The sequence below is a fragment of the Leucoraja erinacea genome, chromosome 17, assembly GCF_028641065.1.
Source record: "Leucoraja erinacea ecotype New England chromosome 17, Leri_hhj_1, whole genome shotgun sequence".
NCBI lineage: Eukaryota > Metazoa > Chordata > Chondrichthyes > Rajiformes > Rajidae > Leucoraja > Leucoraja erinaceus.
This window is the reverse complement of record NC_073393.1, coordinates 37,055,077-37,073,476: the sequence shown is the minus strand read 5'-3', so window position 1 is coordinate 37,073,476 and position 18,400 is coordinate 37,055,077. Positions and strand designations below refer to the sequence as shown.

At 43.2% G+C, this 18,400-nt stretch overlaps 1 protein-coding gene across 1 annotated transcript; it reads left to right on the top strand.

Moving 5' to 3' along the window:
- Nucleotides 1-9,122: 9,122 nt before the first annotated feature.
- On the top strand, nt 9,123-11,521 carry LOC129705411 (zinc finger MYM-type protein 1-like). Its single transcript, XM_055648963.1, has 2 exons — nt 9,123-9,743; nt 9,973-11,521. The coding sequence occupies exon 2, from the start codon at nt 9,992-9,994 to the stop codon at nt 11,519-11,521; it is 1,530 nt and encodes a 509-aa protein (XP_055504938.1). The 5' UTR covers nt 9,123-9,743; nt 9,973-9,991.
- Nucleotides 11,522-18,400: the final 6,879 nt, after the last annotated feature.

Genomic DNA, 18,400 nt, shown 5'->3' with positions numbered 1-18,400 from the left:
GAGGTGAGGGGGGTTTGATTTGCAGATGGGTGGAGTAAGGTTAACTGAATCTCTCGCTTGCTAACCATTTTATCTCCCTTTCCATTCCCATACTGACCATTCTATCCTGGGACTCCTACATTACCAGAGTGAGGCAACGCACAAACTGGGGGATCAGCACCTCGTATTCCACTTGGGTAGCTTACCACCCAATAGTGTGTAGAAAGGAACTGCAGATGCTGGTTTAAATCGAAGATACCCAACAGTATGGACATTGAATTTACCAATTTTAGGTAATCTCTAACAACCCTCCTCCCTTTTCTCCCCCACCCTTCCCCTAAGGCCCACTCCATTCGGAGTGGCGGCGCGGCTCTGGCTGCAGCGGCTTACCGGCGGTCCCGTTGTCTTTGTGTTTTTTATGTTGTTTATTTTGTTTGCTTAGTTTAGTTTTTTGGTTTTAGCTTGTGTTTTGGGGGGGGGGGGGGGTTGAAACGGGGTTTGCAGTCTCTCCCTGCGGGGGAATACGACCTTTTTGTCGTATTCCCCTTCTCTGCCTCCGTCTGCGCTGAGGCCTAATGGAGCTGACGACCTCGAGGCTCCGGAGGCAGAGCACTGTGAGGACTCGCTCTGAGCTCGCTCCCGTGAGGGTGGTCCGGCTCAGGGCTGGAAGAGGTTGGGACGTTACCGTGAGGGCGGCCAGCCCGAGTGTGGAACGAGGCTCCCCCGGAGCGGCCGAGCTCGGGGAGGTGCGGCGCCCGCAGCCGAGGGAGGTTCGGCGCCCAAGTCGGGGCGGCCCGGTCCGGGGGAGGTTCGGCGCCCAAGTCGGGGCGGCCCGGTCCGGGGGAGGTTCGGCGCCCAAGTCGGGGCGGCCCAGCCCGAGGCTGAAGACGGCACAGTACTCACGTGAGGGTGGCTGGGACGGTGTTCTGGCGGCGGTGGCCTGAGTCCGGGGTTCGGCCGCGGGCCAGCAGCTGCTTCTGCAGGACTGGTGGGCGGCAGCTTCAACCACCCCGGGCCGCGGTGTTTGAGCCGCGGGACTGTTCTTAACATCGCCCGGGGGGGGGGGGGGGTATCGCCCCAGCGCAGAGGGAGAAGAGGAGGGAAGAGACTGCGACCTAAGACTTTTGCCTCCATCACAGTGAGGAGATGCTGGGTGGACTCACTGTGGTGGATGTTAATGTGTGTTTATTGTTGTTTTATTGTATGGTATTATATGTATGACTGCTGCAATTTTGTTCAGACTTCGGTCTGAATGACAATAAAAGGCTATCTATCTATCTATCTATCTATCTATCTATCTATCTATCTATCTATCTAACTGGACCCTCTCCTATTTCTCCCTTCCCCCCTCTACATTCCTTCCTCTGGCTGCACAACCCACAACTCTTCAATCCTTTTGTCTCACACCTTCTGTTTTCCCCATCTCTGGCCTTTGTCCAACCACCTGCCATGCTTTATCCTGCCCTGCCTCTCTTCCAGCTTTCTTTACCCAGTCCCCAGGGCCGGATTTACGTATAAGCAACACAAGCTTCAGCTTAGGGCCTCGAGATCTAGGGGGGCCTCGGCAGGACCGGATTTACCTATAGACTTCATAGGTCGAAGCCTACGGCCTCAAAATCAAGGGGGCTTTCAGCCAAGGTGTTTTTTTCCCCAGAGTAAAAAGAAAATCACGAGAAAAAAAAAAATTGGAGCGCTATCAGCGTTTCCACTTTGACGGAAATTACCCGAAATTCTGGTTCCGACCCGCTGGAAGTTTTGTGGAAAAAAATTGCGGCCATCTGCACCTGCGCAGTTGGGGGAAGCCGGTGACATGGTAGTGACGCAAAAACTAAACTGTCTCTCCGCGTGTGCGCAGTGGGCCCGGGCGGGCTCAGATCTCCATTTGCACTTCACACAATCACCTCGATGCCTCGTGTCTACCAAAGATCCCAGGTGTCTACTCCAGGTAAGTAGTGGAATATTGTGTTGCAGGAGCGCCCGGTTCTCTGGGCCGGGGGCGGGGGCGGCTGCTGTGTCTGCGTGGGAGGGAGAGAAGGAGGGAGAGGAGGGCGAGGGAGGGGGATGAATGGGAAGGGAGGGAGATAGAGGGGGGATGTGAGAGGGGGAAAGGGGGGGGGTTGAGACAGGGGGGGGGATAGGGGTTGGGACAGAGGGGGGAGAGAGAGGGGGGGATGGGGATGTGAGGGGGGGGATGAGAGAGAGGGGGAGAGAGAGGGGGAGGGGGAGAGGAGGGGGAGGAGGGGGAAGGAGGAGGGGAAGAGGGGGGGATTATCTTTAGTGAGATTGCAAAATTAAGGTAGGTTTTAGAGCAATTATATTTTCTCCTCCATATGAATAATATCAAACAATTTGAACTGCTTTCTTTTTCTTGATAACAATACTGAAAAATATGTATTCCATAGTTTGCGACTTTCATTTCGCATCATATTTTTAAAGTGCACACTAACACAGTCGAACAGTAAAAGGCAATCAAATCAACACACAAAACATTTTCTAAAAAAAGGTTTTATTTATTACAAAAACATACAGTATTTTATTTGTAGTGTTTGCAAGCTCCTTCATAACATTTTACAGTACAACTTGTTTATTAAAACAAGGACAGCTTCAATTCTTGATTAAAAATAATGTGTACAACAATGACCCAAATCATCCCATTCCAACCGCACGTTACTTTTGACTCAAACAAAATTATTTCTGAAGTATTGGTCATAAATTTGATGCAAAAATGCTCCAAAATAAGGCTCAGAATGCACCAGAGAGCAACTAAAAACCCCAGAGCTTCCAGGGCGTTTATGCGGGCTCTGGACCCCGGCCGCAAGGGTCGATGAGCCTCGCGCTTGTGATACACACTGCGTGCACTTATTTCACATAACATTTTTGTAATTCTACCATGCCACCCCCCTTTTTGAAAAGCTTCGTATGGGGTGTATAATATTTTTGACACTGTCATAGGCCTTTCTTACATATGCTGTCACAACGCACTGTAGTCTCTAAACAACACTTCAGTAATTTTCCTTGCCCTCCATTTCCGAATAATAGTGTTTTAAGCTGATAACTTAACATTAGCACTGGCAATAAATAAAAAGTGCAGCTTTCCAGCCCTTATCTCATTAGCCACGCCCGGCTGCACATCGGTGTCAATCTGGTGGACTCTTCCATCTTCCTCTCGTCGTGGGGGTGGGGGATTGGGAGGGGCCTCACAAGTGGAATAGCCTAGGGGCTCTCTTGATCTAAATCCAGCCCTGTCCGTCCCCCTACAATTAATCTGAAGAAGGATCCCGAACCAAAACGTCACCTAGCCATGTTCCACAGGGATGTTGCCTGACCCGCTGACATTCTCCAGCACTTTGTCTTTTTTTGTAAACCAGCATCAGCAGTTCCTTGTTTCTGTATTCTCATTTGTCTGTTCACTTTGTAACAAATTCTCCAGTTTGAGATAACTTGCTCTTTCTGTTAAGACCAGTTACGTTTGCCTGCCTTCGCAATCTTTCTTTCAATGTGTACTCTGACCAGACCAGACCGGACCAGCACTCCACACTTTGCAACATTAGCAACACTTTATATAGACAAAGGAGCCTATCTGATCCTCAGGGGCCTCCTTACTTCACCCTACCAAAGAAATACGCTCACTTTCTCCAATTTCCCTCTCCCACCTTTTTGGCTACTTACACTAATTTGGTTCTCTTCATTCTTGTGAAGGATATCAGACCAACAATGTTAACTGCTTCTCTTACCACAGTGGTTATTTGATTGGACTAGTTTTTCCAGCATTTTCTGTTTTTATTTCAGATTTCCAATGTCCGCAGTTTTTTAGGACTCTTATTCTCGGCAGGTCACCAGCATTACACATTGGATAAAATAATGATTTGTTACAATCGGTTTGCATTCTATCTTTATCTAATCCCATGAATGGAATTGTCGAGTCCTACAGCAAGGAGACAAGTCCTTTCACCCAACTCATCCATGCCAAGCAAATCCAGCCCCATTTGCCAGCATTTGGCCGATATCCCTCTAACCATTGCAGTCCAAGTGGAAATTCCTCTCTAAATGTTTTTAAACGTTGTTATTGTACCTGCCTCAACTATTTCCTCTGGCAACTAATTCCATACACCCACCATCCTCCCAGTTTAAAAGTCGCCCCTTAGATTCCTATTAAATCTTTCCTCCCTCACCTTAACCCTTGTCCATTAGTTCTTGATTTCCCAGCCCTGGAGAAAGACTCTGCATGATGTTACACACCTCTGTAAGATCACTCTTCAGCCTTCTGCCTTACGCCTGCCCAACCTTTTCCTGCAGTTCAGGCTTTGAGTTCTGGCAGCATCCTTGTAAATATTCCCTGCACTCTGTCGAAGCATAATGGACAGATTAGCCAACCTATGCTACAGCAGAGTGACCAAAATTGAAAACAATACCACAAGTGTGACCTTGTCAGGGAATTTCTATACTCAGTTCCCTGACTGTTGAAGGCCAATGTGCCAAAACAAAGATTGGCTTTATTTAAGAAAATAACTGCTGAGTTATGCAATTAGGAAGTGAAGGTTTAGATTGTTATTTCATGGATTATATCCCAAGAGTTGCAGGAGCTCATTGTCTGCCTCTTTAATAATCCACAATTGCTTCTTCCGCTTGAAAAAATGTTCAACTAGTGATTTACAACAATATTCCCAACATGTGGTCTCTTCTGCTGATCTTCCGACGAGGCTAATATTAAGGGTGGATTTCAGACTTGGCCATTGGTGGATCAGATAACCATGGGACCTGCCTGATCTTCACACGGTAAAGTCAACACAATTTAAAGTACGAATTATTTAAAGTGCGAAATCAGTATCATTCTTAATTCTTTTGTCAGGTTCTGGAAATCAAATTTCTCCATAGAAGTACAAATGATGCCATGTATCTAATTGTTAGAACCAATTAACACTGCACATTGATTTATTGTAGATTCTCTCTTTCCATCAAATATTGAAGGCTGATGATGCTTCTCAACACTTTAACAGCTGTTAAGTGTTACTGATGAGGTCTGAAGAGGCCAGAGCTATCTATTGGTCTGAATAAGAGACTGTACCACATGTACCACTTCATGGTGGAATTAATCTTGTCCCAGCAGCATCTAGGATTTACATCATCAGTTCATTTAGGAGCATTATCAAATATCGTGTCAGAAGCCACTTGGGCGGATATTAACACATGCCAAAGTTAAGTGGTGGGTTTCATTGAGAGGTTTAGGGAGGGATGGAGGTTTAGAGGGCTCAGTCACCTCAGGACACTGCGATCACTGGAGGACAGAGAGATACTTGAATGTGCAGGAAGCCAGAATTGGAAGAGTACAGAGTTTTTAGTTTCTTGTTTAATGTCACATGTGTGAGGGACAGTGAAAAGCTTTTGTTGCGTGTTAAACCAGGGAAGGTGAAAGATGTGAATTAGAATTTGGGCAGTGGTATTTTGGTTGAGCTAAAGTGCAGAGTAGAAGGCAGGCTAGGAGAGTATCAATGGTAACAAATGAGTGGACAATTTGGCAGCAAGTGAGTTGAGGAATGGATGTGTTACGGTTGCAAAAATCGACAGTCTTGGAATTGCAAATCAATTTAGATCTTATTTATTGGCTTTACTTTATATACACATATTGATCCTCAAAACCTTCAGCTCATTTAGCTAAATATGATTTCCCTTTCACAAATTATGCTGAACAACCTTGATGGGTGTGATTTACTTCAGCCTCATTTGGTGCACAGTTCAAATACTGTACTTATTCAATTTCATGAAAATATTAAGCCCCAAATTAAGTCTCCTGCTACTGAAAGTGGCTGGGTACATTAGATCAATGCAGCATTTCAGGAGTGACTTGTCAAATGTACATTGGGGTTGGTAAAACATGGTACCTGGAGGCTTACCACTCATCAGCCTTGATCCGACGCAATGGCAAGAACAGAATTATTTTCTTACCGATGATAGATTAGGATTTAAAAAACCAGTGAACTAAAAATGTCCAGTCAATTGCAAGTTAATGCACAAGCTCAAAATGGTATTAATACATAGACAAATCTTTCATTGGCTCTAATTGACATAAACAGGCAGCTGTTGATTGCACCCAGAGAATTTTTTTAAAATTATGTTTATTAAGTCCACGTGAAACTAGTACTTAAAATGATTGAATTATATAAACAGATTCCACAACACTCATGTGTGACTTTAAATGCCGAAGAGGTAATCTAATTGACTTTTTTTGAATTACAGCATAAATTGTCTCGCTGAGCGACTCCAGTATTTTGTGGCTATTCATGATTTGATAAAGTAGATGCAAGGGAATAATAATATTTTGGTGAAGAAGGAAGTAGAATCATAAAATAGGTTCTGGGTTGTTTCAAAATGAAACCCACAAACGATTTGCAAACATTGTTTCACGTAACCCATAAGGATAAATATTTTTCAAATTAATTCACCCGTATGTGGCAAATGCTGTTCCGATAGTGTCTGGCACTTCTTTAATTCTGTAAATGAATGTGATTTATTTCCCATTTGAATAAAAGTACACTTTTATATCCTCATGGTATTCACCACCCAGCTAATTAATGCGCCGAACACTTGGAGTCATTGTCATTGTATCATCCAGCATAGAGAGAGACCCTTCGGTAAACTTGTCCATGTCGACTAAAATTTGGGCCCCTTATCTGAGGAAGGATGTGCTGGCTCTGGAGAGGGTCCAGAGGAGGTTTGCAAGATTGATTCCAGGAATGAGTAGGTTAGCATATGATGAGCACTTGAAAGCACTGGGCCTCTACTCGCTGGAGTTTAGATAGTTGAGGGGGGACCTCACTGAAACTTTCAGAATAATGAAAGGCATCGATAGAGTGGATGTGGAAAGGATGTTTCCACTGGTGGGAGAGTCTAGGACCAAAGGTCATAGCCTCTGAATTAAAGGATGCTCTTTTAGAAAGGAGGTGAGGAGGAACTTCTTTAGTCAGAGGGCAGTTAATCTGGAGAACTCATTGCCACAGAGGGCAGTGGAGGCCAAGTCAGTGGATATTTTTTAAGGCAGAGATAGACAAATTCTTGATTAGAATGGGTGTCAAGGGTTATGGGGAGAAGGTGGTAAAATGGGATTAGGAGGCAGAGATTGAATGGCGGCATGGTTTTGATGGGCCAAATGGCCTAATTCTACTCCTACAACTTGTGAAGATGCCCCAATCCATATCCATATATTTCTATCTAAGTGTCTGTCCAAATGTTTTTTAAATGTTGTTATAGTACCTGGTGGCGCAGCGGTAGAATTGCTGCCTTATGACGAATGCAGTGCCGGAGACCCGGGTTCGATCCCGACTACGGGTGCTGTCAGTACGGAGTTTGTACGTTCTCCCCGTGATCTGCGTCGGTTTTATCCGAGATCTTCGGTTTCCTCCCACACTCTAAAGACGCAGAGGTTTGTAGGTTAATTGGTAAATGTAGAAAAAAAATGTCCCTAGTGGGTGCGTTAATGTGTTAATGTACGGGGATCGCTGGTCGGTGCGGACCCGGTGGATCGAAGGGCCTGTTTCTACGCTGAATCTCTAAACTAAACTAAATCTATCTCTGGCAGCTCCACATATCCACTACCCTCTGTGTGGAAAAAGTTGGCCATCAGGTTCCTTTCCCCTCTCACCTTAAATTTATCTCTTTTGGTTCTTGATTTCCCTACTCTGGGTGAGAGACTGTGCATTGACCCTGTCTATTCCCCTCTGACCTTATATATCTCTATAAAATCACTAAGTGTAGGAAGGAACTGCAGATGTTGGTTTAAGCCGACGAAAGGTCTCAACCCAAAACATCACCTCTTCTTTTTCTCTAGAGATGCTACTGATCAGTTGATTTACTCCATCTTTTTGTGTCTATATTCCATAAAATCACTCCTGCACTCCAAGGACTAAAGTCCTGGTCTGCCCGACCTCTCCCCATAGCTCAGGTCCTCAAGTTATGGAAACATCTTTTATGCATTATTTCCATCTTAATGACATCCTTCCTATAGCAGGATGATCAAAACTGAACAATACTCCAAATGCAGCCTCGCCATCGTCTTGTACAACTGCAACATAACATCCCAACTTCAGTACTCAATGCCCGGACTCAGAAAGGCCAATGTACCAAACACTTTCCCAACCATCCTGTCCCTGTGATGTAGGATGGAACTGCAGATGCTGGTTTAAGGATAGACACAAAAAGCTGGAGTAACTCAGCGGGACAGGCAGCATTTCTGGAGAGAAGGAATGGGTGATGCTTCATTCAACATCACCCATTCCTTCTCTTCAGCGATGCTGCTTGTCCCGCTGAGTTACTCCAGCTATTTTCTGTCCCTGTGATGTCACTTTCAGGGAACTATGTACCTGCACTCCTAGATCCCTCTGTTCCACACATTCCCCAAAGCCCTGCCATTCACTGTGAATTTCCTGATCTGGTCGAATTCCCAAAATGCAACATCTCACACTTATCTGCATTAAATTCCATTAGCCATTGCCCAGCCCACTTGCCCAGCTGGTCAAGATCCTGCTGCAGCTTGGTTAACCATCTTCACTATCTACAACACCACCCACTCACGTTTGTCTGCAAACTCATGCCTTCCATATTCTCATCCAAATCATTGATAGGAACCACAAACAGCAGTGGACACAGCACCGATCCCTGAGGCACACCACTAGTCACAGGCCTAACAGAGAAAGACATGAAGACTAGCAAACTAGGGACAGTTAATGGAGGACAGTCCATATTATAGTCAAAGAGGTAGGGAGTGTCCGAAGCCTAATAGAGGTAGACAAATCTCCCATCCCTGATGAGATATATCCAAGAGCATTGTGGGAGTTATGATTGAGATATTCTAGCACGTTCTCCCTGGATTGTATGTGATGTAACCTTCCAGAACAGTCGTATCAAAGACCTAGATGAAATCCTTATAGACAACATCTACAGTTTTCTCCTTGTCATTTTGGCTTACTTCAAAAAACTCAATCACATTCGTAAGACAGGATCTCCCATGTACAAAACCATGCTGCCTATCCCTAAGCAGCCCGTCTATTCAAATACTCATATATCTCAAAGTCAAAGTCAAAGTCAAAGTATCCTTTATTGTCATTCAGACCTTTCGGTCTGAACGAAAGTTAGCTGCCTTGCATATATATATACTAAAATAACAAAACACACAATAAACACAAATTAACATCCACCACAGTGAGTTCACCAGACACCTCCTCACTGTGATGGAAGGCAAAAGTTTTAAAGTCTGATCCCTTACTATCCTCCCCAGTAACTTGCCGACCACAGATGTTAGGCTTGTTGGTCTTTAATTCCTAGACTTTTCCCTGCCGCCCTTCTTAAATATAGGCACTACTTTAGCCACCCTGCAGTCTTCAGGCACATCACCAGTGTCTAATGATCAGGGGCGGATTAACCATTAAACAGACTAAGCACGTGCTTGGGGCACCAGGGCCAAAGGGGGCACCACAAAGTTGGGAAAAGGGTGAAAAGAAAAAAAAAACGAATGAAGATTTGTAAAAAAAAAAAAAAGATAAAACTAGTGCAAATTGATCATAATGTTCTGTTTCTTGATCATGGCGCACCCTAGGGTTATCTTCCCAGGTGTACCACAAGGGGCACTGCTGGCACAGTGCACTCTGACCTCTGTCGGTCAGTAAGATCATTAACACCGTCACATGTTTCCCGTTGTGGAATATTCTCGACTGACCTCTGTGCCTCAGACATGATGTGTGCGATATCCTTGGAAATCTAAGACCACTGCACTGGTAAGATGTCATACAGCTTCAATGATCCTTTATTTAATTAGTATACATAGTCGTCTCTTATTTGTCGATCTTTTTTGAGACTTTTTGTGTCTACTTTTGCCTGATTTAAGCTATTTTTTGTTGGCGAGGTGCAGTGTCATAGCATGTGTTTAAAAGTAAAATGATGGAGCCAAATTCAGTTGCCATGACAGTCATTTCAATGACCCTCTCTGCCCCTTTTTAATTTCAGCCCCATGTAAACGTCAAAAATGAAGCGTGTTCAGTTGAGTGGTGCACAAAAGAGAAAACGTGCAAAAGAGAATGAGCAAAAGAATCTGTCCGTTGTAGCCAAGACAGGAAAGCTGACAGATTTCTTCTTACAAACTGCAGAGAAAGATGATCCAGATCTAAACCAGTGTCAGTCTTCAGAGACAGCAAGTGAATCAAATCTATCTCCTTCATCAGAAACAGGCAGTGTTGGTGCAAGGCCAGATTTTCATGATGACGTTGCACATGATGAAGTGCCACAACCTGGACCTAGTTCTACGACAAGATGTGTAAATGCTTTTGAACTGTCCAAGGAGTTTAGAGAACTGACCAAGGATGAAATGAACAAAGCTAAGGACCCAGGGTTGTGGGATGTATTTTATGGTGATGATGTGACATATTGGGTTGCTTGTGGACCCAGTGAATGTCAGCACCACAATGGGCCATTTGACAAATCGTGTCGCAATTTCATCAGTGGGAAGCCAAAGAGATACTGTTCACAGAAAATCTTTTTTGGAATAAAAGCCAATGGTGAACACTACAAGAGAGAATGGCTGTTGTACTCTCCTTCAAAAGGATCAGTTTACTGTTTTGTTTGTAAACTATTTGCGCCCAAAGGGTCAACGCATTTTGCTAGAAATGAAGGATTCAGTGACTGGCGAAACACTGCTGTAATTGACAACCATGAAAAAAGTACAACTCACCGAGATGCCATGTTGACATATTTAACTCGGAAACAAGGCTTAGGCTTGACACAGCCACTGGAAAAACAAATTGAAGAGGAGTACAATTACTGGGAGAATGTGTTTCGGCGTGTTGTAGCAGTCATTTGCACACTGGCTGAACGAGGATTGGCATTCCGAGGAAAAGTGGAACAATTTGGGTCTCTCAATAATGGGAATTATTTGGGGCTACTCGAATTGATAAGTCAGTTTGACCCATTCTTGGCTGCTCACATATCACGGTATGGCAATGCTGGAAAAGGCAACCCTTCGTACCTGCCCAGAACGATATGTGAGGAACTTATTGAGTTAATGGCAAAGAAAGTGCACTCCGTCATCATTGACGAAATTAATGTTTCTGGGTACTTCAGTCTGTCTGTGGACTCAACGCCTGATCTTTCGCATGTTGACCAACTGAGCATAGTGCTCAGATACTTGCAAGATGGACAGCCAGTTGAACAATTTATCACATTTTTGGAATTACAAAACCACACTGGTGAAGCTATGGCACAGCAGGTGTTGAAGTACTTATGTGATGATTGTAAATTGGATTTTGCTAAATGCAGAGGGCAGTCATACGACAATGCTGCCAACATGTCTGGACGTTACAATGACATGCAGCAAAAACTTTTGGATGCAAATCAGTTTGCCATTTATGTACCCTGTGCAGCTCATTCACTAAGTTGGACGAAGTGCTGTGGATTGCTGTCAAGTTGCAGTAGATTTCTTTTCCACTGTACAACTGCTCTACACATTCTTTTCAGCCTCAACTGCTCGGTGGAGAATTCTCAAAGATTGCATTGGAAATGAAAAAGTGTTGAAATCACTTTCAGACACCAGATGGGAAGCACATGCTGTGGCAACTGCAGCAATTATCAACTCTTTCTTCAAGATTCTGGAAGCTTTGGAAGATTTATCAGATGACCAGTTGCAAAAAGGTGACACTGGAATGGAGGCAAAGAATATTGCAAACAAGATGCAAGAACTGGAATTTGTGTTCATGCTGAATTTTTGGAATGAAACTTTAGAAAAGTTTCATAGAACAAGTCGACTTCTTCAAAGTGAAAATGTGATCTTGCAAACATGTGCAGATTTGTATTCATCATTGGCAGACCAGTTGCACACATCAAGAGATGAGTTTGGGAGATTTGAATCACTTGCAAAGGACATGCTCCCTGATGTAGAATACAAAGCAACTCAAACGCGTAAGCGTATAAGAAAGAGAATGCCCAACGATGGAAATGCACCAGAGGTCATTCTCAGTGCCAGAGACAAATTCCGTATCTCCACTTTTTATGTAATTGTTGAAAAGTTAGAAACGGAAATGAGGAGGAGACGAAAGGTGTCACTGAAATAGCAGACAGATTCTCTTGTCTGACAGATGTTCCTAATGCCACCCAACAAGGTGCTAATTCCCAATTATCAGAAAGTGAAAGGTACTCAAAGACGTGTCAGACACTCATTGATGCTTATCCAGATGACATGAACAACACTTTGTCTACAGAGCTTCAGGAGTTCCATTCAAATGCATTTCGTTGTCTCTGTACTGTACACTGACAATGACAATTAAAATTGAATCTGAAATGTTCTTCTTAAGTTTAAAACAACCAAGAAAACATCTTTCACTCGCATGGAACTTTACAACACAATTACAGAAGACAAACTAGAGAGTGCCTTTCCAAATGTTGAAATTGCCTTAAGAATATTTTTAACATTAATGGTCACCAACTGCACAACAGAGAAGTCTTTCTCACAACTGAAACGTGTAAAAAACCCAAATAGATCAGTTATGCTTCAAGAAAGACTCGACTCACTGTGTATATTAACAATTCAAGCAGACATTCTGAGAAGTATTAATTTTGAGGATGTTATCAGTGATTTTGCGAAAATGAAATGTAGAAAAATGCCTTTCAGGTCATGAATATTGGAACTTTGATACATTTAACTTGTGAAATATTAAAATAGATGTTGTATTGCATTTTTGTAGAACTTTATGTAGCCCAAGCTTGGCTTAGTTTGTACAGTATATTGTGTTATCATATGAATAAATTTTTGTACTGCTGCAACCTGCATTGTATATCTGGTCAGACAGGTCAACAACTAAAATGGACTGGGTCAGTGTGGAAAGGAGGGGGGCACCAAGATTGGTCAGTGCTTAGGGCCTTAATCCGCCCCTGCTAACGATGCTTCATATATCTCAGCCAGGGCTCAGACAAATTCTTCTCTAGCTTCCCTCAGTGGCCTTAGATATAACTGATCAGTCCAGGAGATTCATCTACCTTCATTTGCCTTAGGACATCCAACACCTCCTTGACTGTAATACAGACTGTCTTCGACATCTCCCTTAAATATTATGTAATCTAATACAACTAACCGACACTGACAAGGAAAAAGCACATTGCTGGAGGAACTCAGAAGGTCAGGCTATATTTGTGGAGGGGTCCATTCCCTCTCCACAGATGCTGCCTGATTTGTTGAGTTCCTCCAGCACTTTCATTTTTTAACTCAGGATTCCAGCACCTGCAGTTCCTGGTGAGTTTTCACTTTGAAGATAATCAAGATGGTGATAACATTTAACACCGGTATTTCCCCTTACTCAAGTCTTCATGTCTAACTTCATGATAAAAACAGAGGAGAAATATTCATTGAGAACCTTCCCGATCTCCTGCTTCTTCACATGCAGGTGACTGCTTTGGTGTATACGAGGCCCTATTCTCCTTCCAGTTACCCTTTTTCCCTTCATATAAAACCTCTTTAGATTTTCCTCTATATTATTTACCAGAGCGATCTCCTGCCTCCTTTATGCCCTATTTCCTTCTAGATATTTGATTCTTAAATCAGAGATCCATTTTGTCATTAAACAAATTCATTGAACCGTTCCGCCCAGCCTCTCTCAGTTTACGTCACTTGGAACTTTGTGTGACTGAATCTGAAGGCAAGGTGCACTGCAAGATTTCAATTGATCCTAAAGTTTATGTGCTGAGTGTAAAAAGGGTTGTATTATAAGTAATACTTCTCCACCTCCCTCCATTCTTCTTCAAGACTTTCCCTTCATCTACTCATGCGAAAATGGAATTGGAAAAAGTTCCGAATTGGTTCTGAATTACTGAGTCACGTCGCTGGTTTGATAACAAGATACTTGGGCCCAAGAACAGGTATTCATTGGGAAGATAACAATTTACCTGTTGCTTAATTCTTTATGTAGAAAATTGACAATACGGTTCAGGTACTACCAACAATAGTGCAAGCAATTTTTTTCAATGGGTATTCTTCAAAACAAAAACTCACCATTGTAGACACAAAGAACCGCAGGTGCTGACCTACTGAGCAATTTGTTTTTTCGTCATCAGTGTAGGTTAGTTGTACTAGATTGCATAATATTTGGATGGGGGCCATATAATCAAGATGGTGATAACATTTTACAGAGGCATTTCAGTGCAAGCTGGATACACAAACTCAGCATGTTGATGAGAGAGTTCTCATAGTACATAAACCACTAATTAAAATGACACCATTTGTTGCCAATGGAAATTTGATATTTAAGTATGAAAGAATTGCAAACATGATCATGTTTCACAGCTGAAATTGGGAACAGTAACGCAGAAAATGCACGACAACTTGAATGAAAGCCAGACATGATGTAAACACTCAGCAAGTCAGACATCGCTTCTGCTTCTCCTCCCCATAAATGCATTATGTGGTTTGATGGTGTTTACAGCATTTTCTCTACTGTATTTCTTTAGCTGCAAATGAGTGGATGATCAGAACAATGGTGCCACCTGGTGTTGACCTATATAAATGGCATGAAAAATCTCTGAAAGACCTAGTTTTCAGTTTTTCCAATGGATATTAATAAATGTTAAGGTACACAGAAATGCTGGAGAAACTCAGCGGGTGCAGCGCTATCTATGGAGCGAAGGAAATAGGCAACATTTCGGGCCGAAACCCAAATTTACTGCAAGTAATTCTTACTCCTGAAGTAGCACTTATGTCTCTGGGACTACAAGCATGGATAACTATTTATGTCAAGGAGTGGGCTTGAATTTTACTGGGGGTCCTTTGTGCAAGAGTGGTGTTTATGATTTATTAGACTTCAGGCAACAGTGAGGGACCCACTTGTAATCTTACTCAATTAAGCACCCTCTATTTTATTTGGTTCAGCACCCACCTCCCACCCTACTCCGTTCAGCGCCCCCCACCCTTCTTAATTCAGCACCCACCATTCTACTCAGGTCAGCATCTCCCGCCCCACTTAATTCTTCTAACTCTTTCCATCTCCCCCTCTTACCACTTCCCCCCCAACCAATGTCTACTTGTGTGTAAAGGTCATGGTTTCAATGCTTACTCTGGTATTGAGAGGAATGTATTATCCAAGGTTACAAAGTGCTGGAGTGGCCAAGCAGATCCGGCAGCATCTCTGGAGAACATGGATAGATGACGAGTTGTGCGGGACCCTTCTTCAGGGTGATTGTGGGGGGGGGGGGGATGAAGAAAACTGTCAGAGGCTCACAGCTATTCCCCCCCCCCCCCCCACAATCGGTCCGAAGAAAGGTTCTGAGTTGAAATGTCACTTATCCATGTTCTCCAGAGATGCTGACTGACCCGCCGAGTTATTCCAGCACTTTGTGTCCTTTTTTTTTATAAACCAGCATCTGCAGTTCCTTGTTTCTACCCAAGGTGACAGGTCAGTGCAATATGAAGGAAGTGTTGGTTTGCCTAAGATTCTGCCTTCAGATGAGCTATTGAACAATTTAGCCTATCTTCTTTATACTGAAGCACAAAACCAAATAACATCTTAAATCGCTGACTTACAACTTAAAGCTAGGATGTTCAGAGGCAAATTTGCTAACACTGAGATGAAACTAATAACTAATAATTGGCACAAACTGCTTAGGTAACTCAGCAGATCATGCAGCATCCGTGGAGAACATGAATAAGGGATGATTCAGGTCGAGATCCTTATCATTTTGGTAAAATTTTTGATAAAAATATTTTATCAAATATATTATGATAAATTCCTTAAATTAATTTATTTCATAAGATTATGCTGCATTAAAGATAAGCAGTTTTACTAAACAATCATTTTATTGCACAATAGTACACCTAGTTTGTTGTAGAGCAAACAATTTGAATAGGAATTTGCGAGGTATGGTTAGTAAATTTCCAAGCAATACTAAGAGAGGGAATATTGTAGTTAGTGGCTATCAAGAAATGCAGAGGGATCTTGATCAGTTTGGGTTAGCAGGTTGAGGAATATCAAAAACAATGTAATTGATTTTGAGACATCAAACCAGTATAAGACTTTCACAGTGAATGGTAAGGCCCTGGGGAATATTATAGGACGGAGGGATCTAGGAGTACAAGTAGATACTTATCTAAAAGCAGCAACACAGGTGGACAAGGTGGTAAAGGAGACATTTGACATGCTGGCCTTCAGCGGTAGAGGCATTTAGTATAAGTGTTGGGACATTATGCTGCAGGTGAACAATACGTTGGTGTATTGCGTTCAGCTCTGGACATCCTAATATAGGACAATGTCATTAAGCTGGCAAGAGTGCAGAGAAGATTCATAAAGATTTTGTCAGGACTTGTGCGATTGAGTTATTGTATAGGGTGAGTTTAGGTATATAGTTTGGAATATAGGAGATCGAGGGATGTTCTTGTAGAGGTGTATGAAATCTTGATAGGCATAGATAGGGTGAAAACACGTAGCATTTTTCCCCAATCAAGAACTGGAGGGTCTTTGAAGAAGTGAGATGGGGAAATATTAATAGGAACCCGAGTGCCGGCATTTTCACACAAAGGGTGGTACTTTTATGGAACGTCCTGCCAGAGAATGTGATTGTTCTTCTACAAGAACATTTAAAAGACATTTGGACAGGATCATGAATAACAACCATTTAGTGGGATATGGGTCAAATGCAGGCAAATAGGGTTGGGGTAGATCGCCATCTTGGTTGGAATAGACTAGATGCACTGAAAGGCCTGTTTCTACTGCAAGTTTAACTTCTAAAGTAGACTAAGTGGGACCCAAAGGGGTCCCCTGTCACACGGGAGGCCTGTTCCCCCAACACAACCCGTTCCCCAATGCAATATTCCACCACTCACCCGTTCCCCCAACAGAATATTCCAGGGTTACACAAAAAAGCTACTCAGCGGGTGCAGCAGCATCTATGGAGCGAAGGAAATAGGCAACGTTTCGGGCCGAAACCCTTATCACCCATAGCCCCCAACTGCGCAGGCACGGCTCATTTCCCTTCATCCCTAAGCACTCCCTCCCCCTCTACATCCTCCCTCTTTTCCCCTCCTCCCCTCCTCCAATACTTTCCTCACCTCTCCCTCCCTCTCCTTTCCCCTACCTTCAGTCACTCGCTCCCTCCCTCCCTGCACAACTCCTCACCCCTCCCTACCCCTCTCCTATCCCTCTATCCCCCACCTTCCTGCTCCTCACCTCCCCCTACCCCGCCCCCTACCTCCCCCCTACTCTCCCTCTTCACCTCGCTTGGCATTCCCCACCTGTCCACTAAGTCACTAAATGAGCGGGACTTTTGGACTAAACACAGTCGGACCTAATAGAGCATTTACTCCTTCCAAACACAGTCAGACCTAATAAAGCATTTATTCCTTCCAAACACAGTCGGACCTAATAAAGCATTTATTCCTTCCAAACACAGTCGGACCTAATAAAGCATTGCAGTTTTAAGCACAGGCAGGGCAGCAGGCCAAACAACTCATGGCATTGTCATTTCATTTCCAATTAAGCATTGCACTTTCAAGCACAGGCAGGGCAGCAGGCCAAACAATTCATGGTATTGTCATTAAGGGCTAACAAATCATTTATTGCAAGTACATTGCAGACTCACAGTTCAGTTGATTCACAGCTTTAATGACAGTTGTGGCCTCTCCCTTGCTATCTTGCAGAATGACTGACTCACGTCCAGGCATCCGGGGTTTTATAGTCCTGCCCCCCGGAAGGGGCGTTATCTTAATTGCTGTGATTGACAGGTGAGAGGACGAATCAGCTGATCTCAAGGTTTTTTAAACACTCATAACTTTATTTTTCATCGATGGGAGAAATCCTCGGGGCTGGCTCAGCGGAGGACTGCGAGTAAGATGGCCAAAAATCGCAGCGATACAGGGTTGCGATTGTTGTAAAATCAATATACAGTGCAGACAGGAAGTGGTCATGATGAGACTTTTAATTATATAAATAGAATAGAATGTAGTAAAGATAGATACCAAGTCCACAATCCCTTGCTGAATAATTTGAGGGAGTAGGTAATCAGATGCCATATCTTTGCACTGTTAAAATCTTGTGTATTTGTATTAATTCTCTCACTGCAATTAGTTTGGTTTTGGCTAGGTACACCGGACATGTGAGCCTTTCATTAATCAACCTCTCTTTACCCAGATCCTTCATTATACACCATTATTAACTTTCTAGAAATCCTAATACTGCACACATTCAGTACCATTCCTCAATCAGTGTATCAATGCATACCAAAACAGCAACTTTTATATACGTTTTAATTTAGAATATTATTTTCTCCTAAATAATGAACCAGTTGTATTGGCATTATTCCTCAGTGAGGTGCAGTGAATTTGCTTCTTTAAAAAAACAACTGTGGGATTTCCCACATTCCAGAGCTGCCGTTCTCACTGAAATGCTCAGGTATTGTTAATTGTTAC

What these genes read in the sequence shown, in the direction of transcription:
- LOC129705411 (XM_055648963.1), top strand. Translation starts at nt 9,992, where the DNA reads ATGAAGCGTGTTCAGTTGAGTGGTGCACAAAAGAGAAAACGTGCAAAA.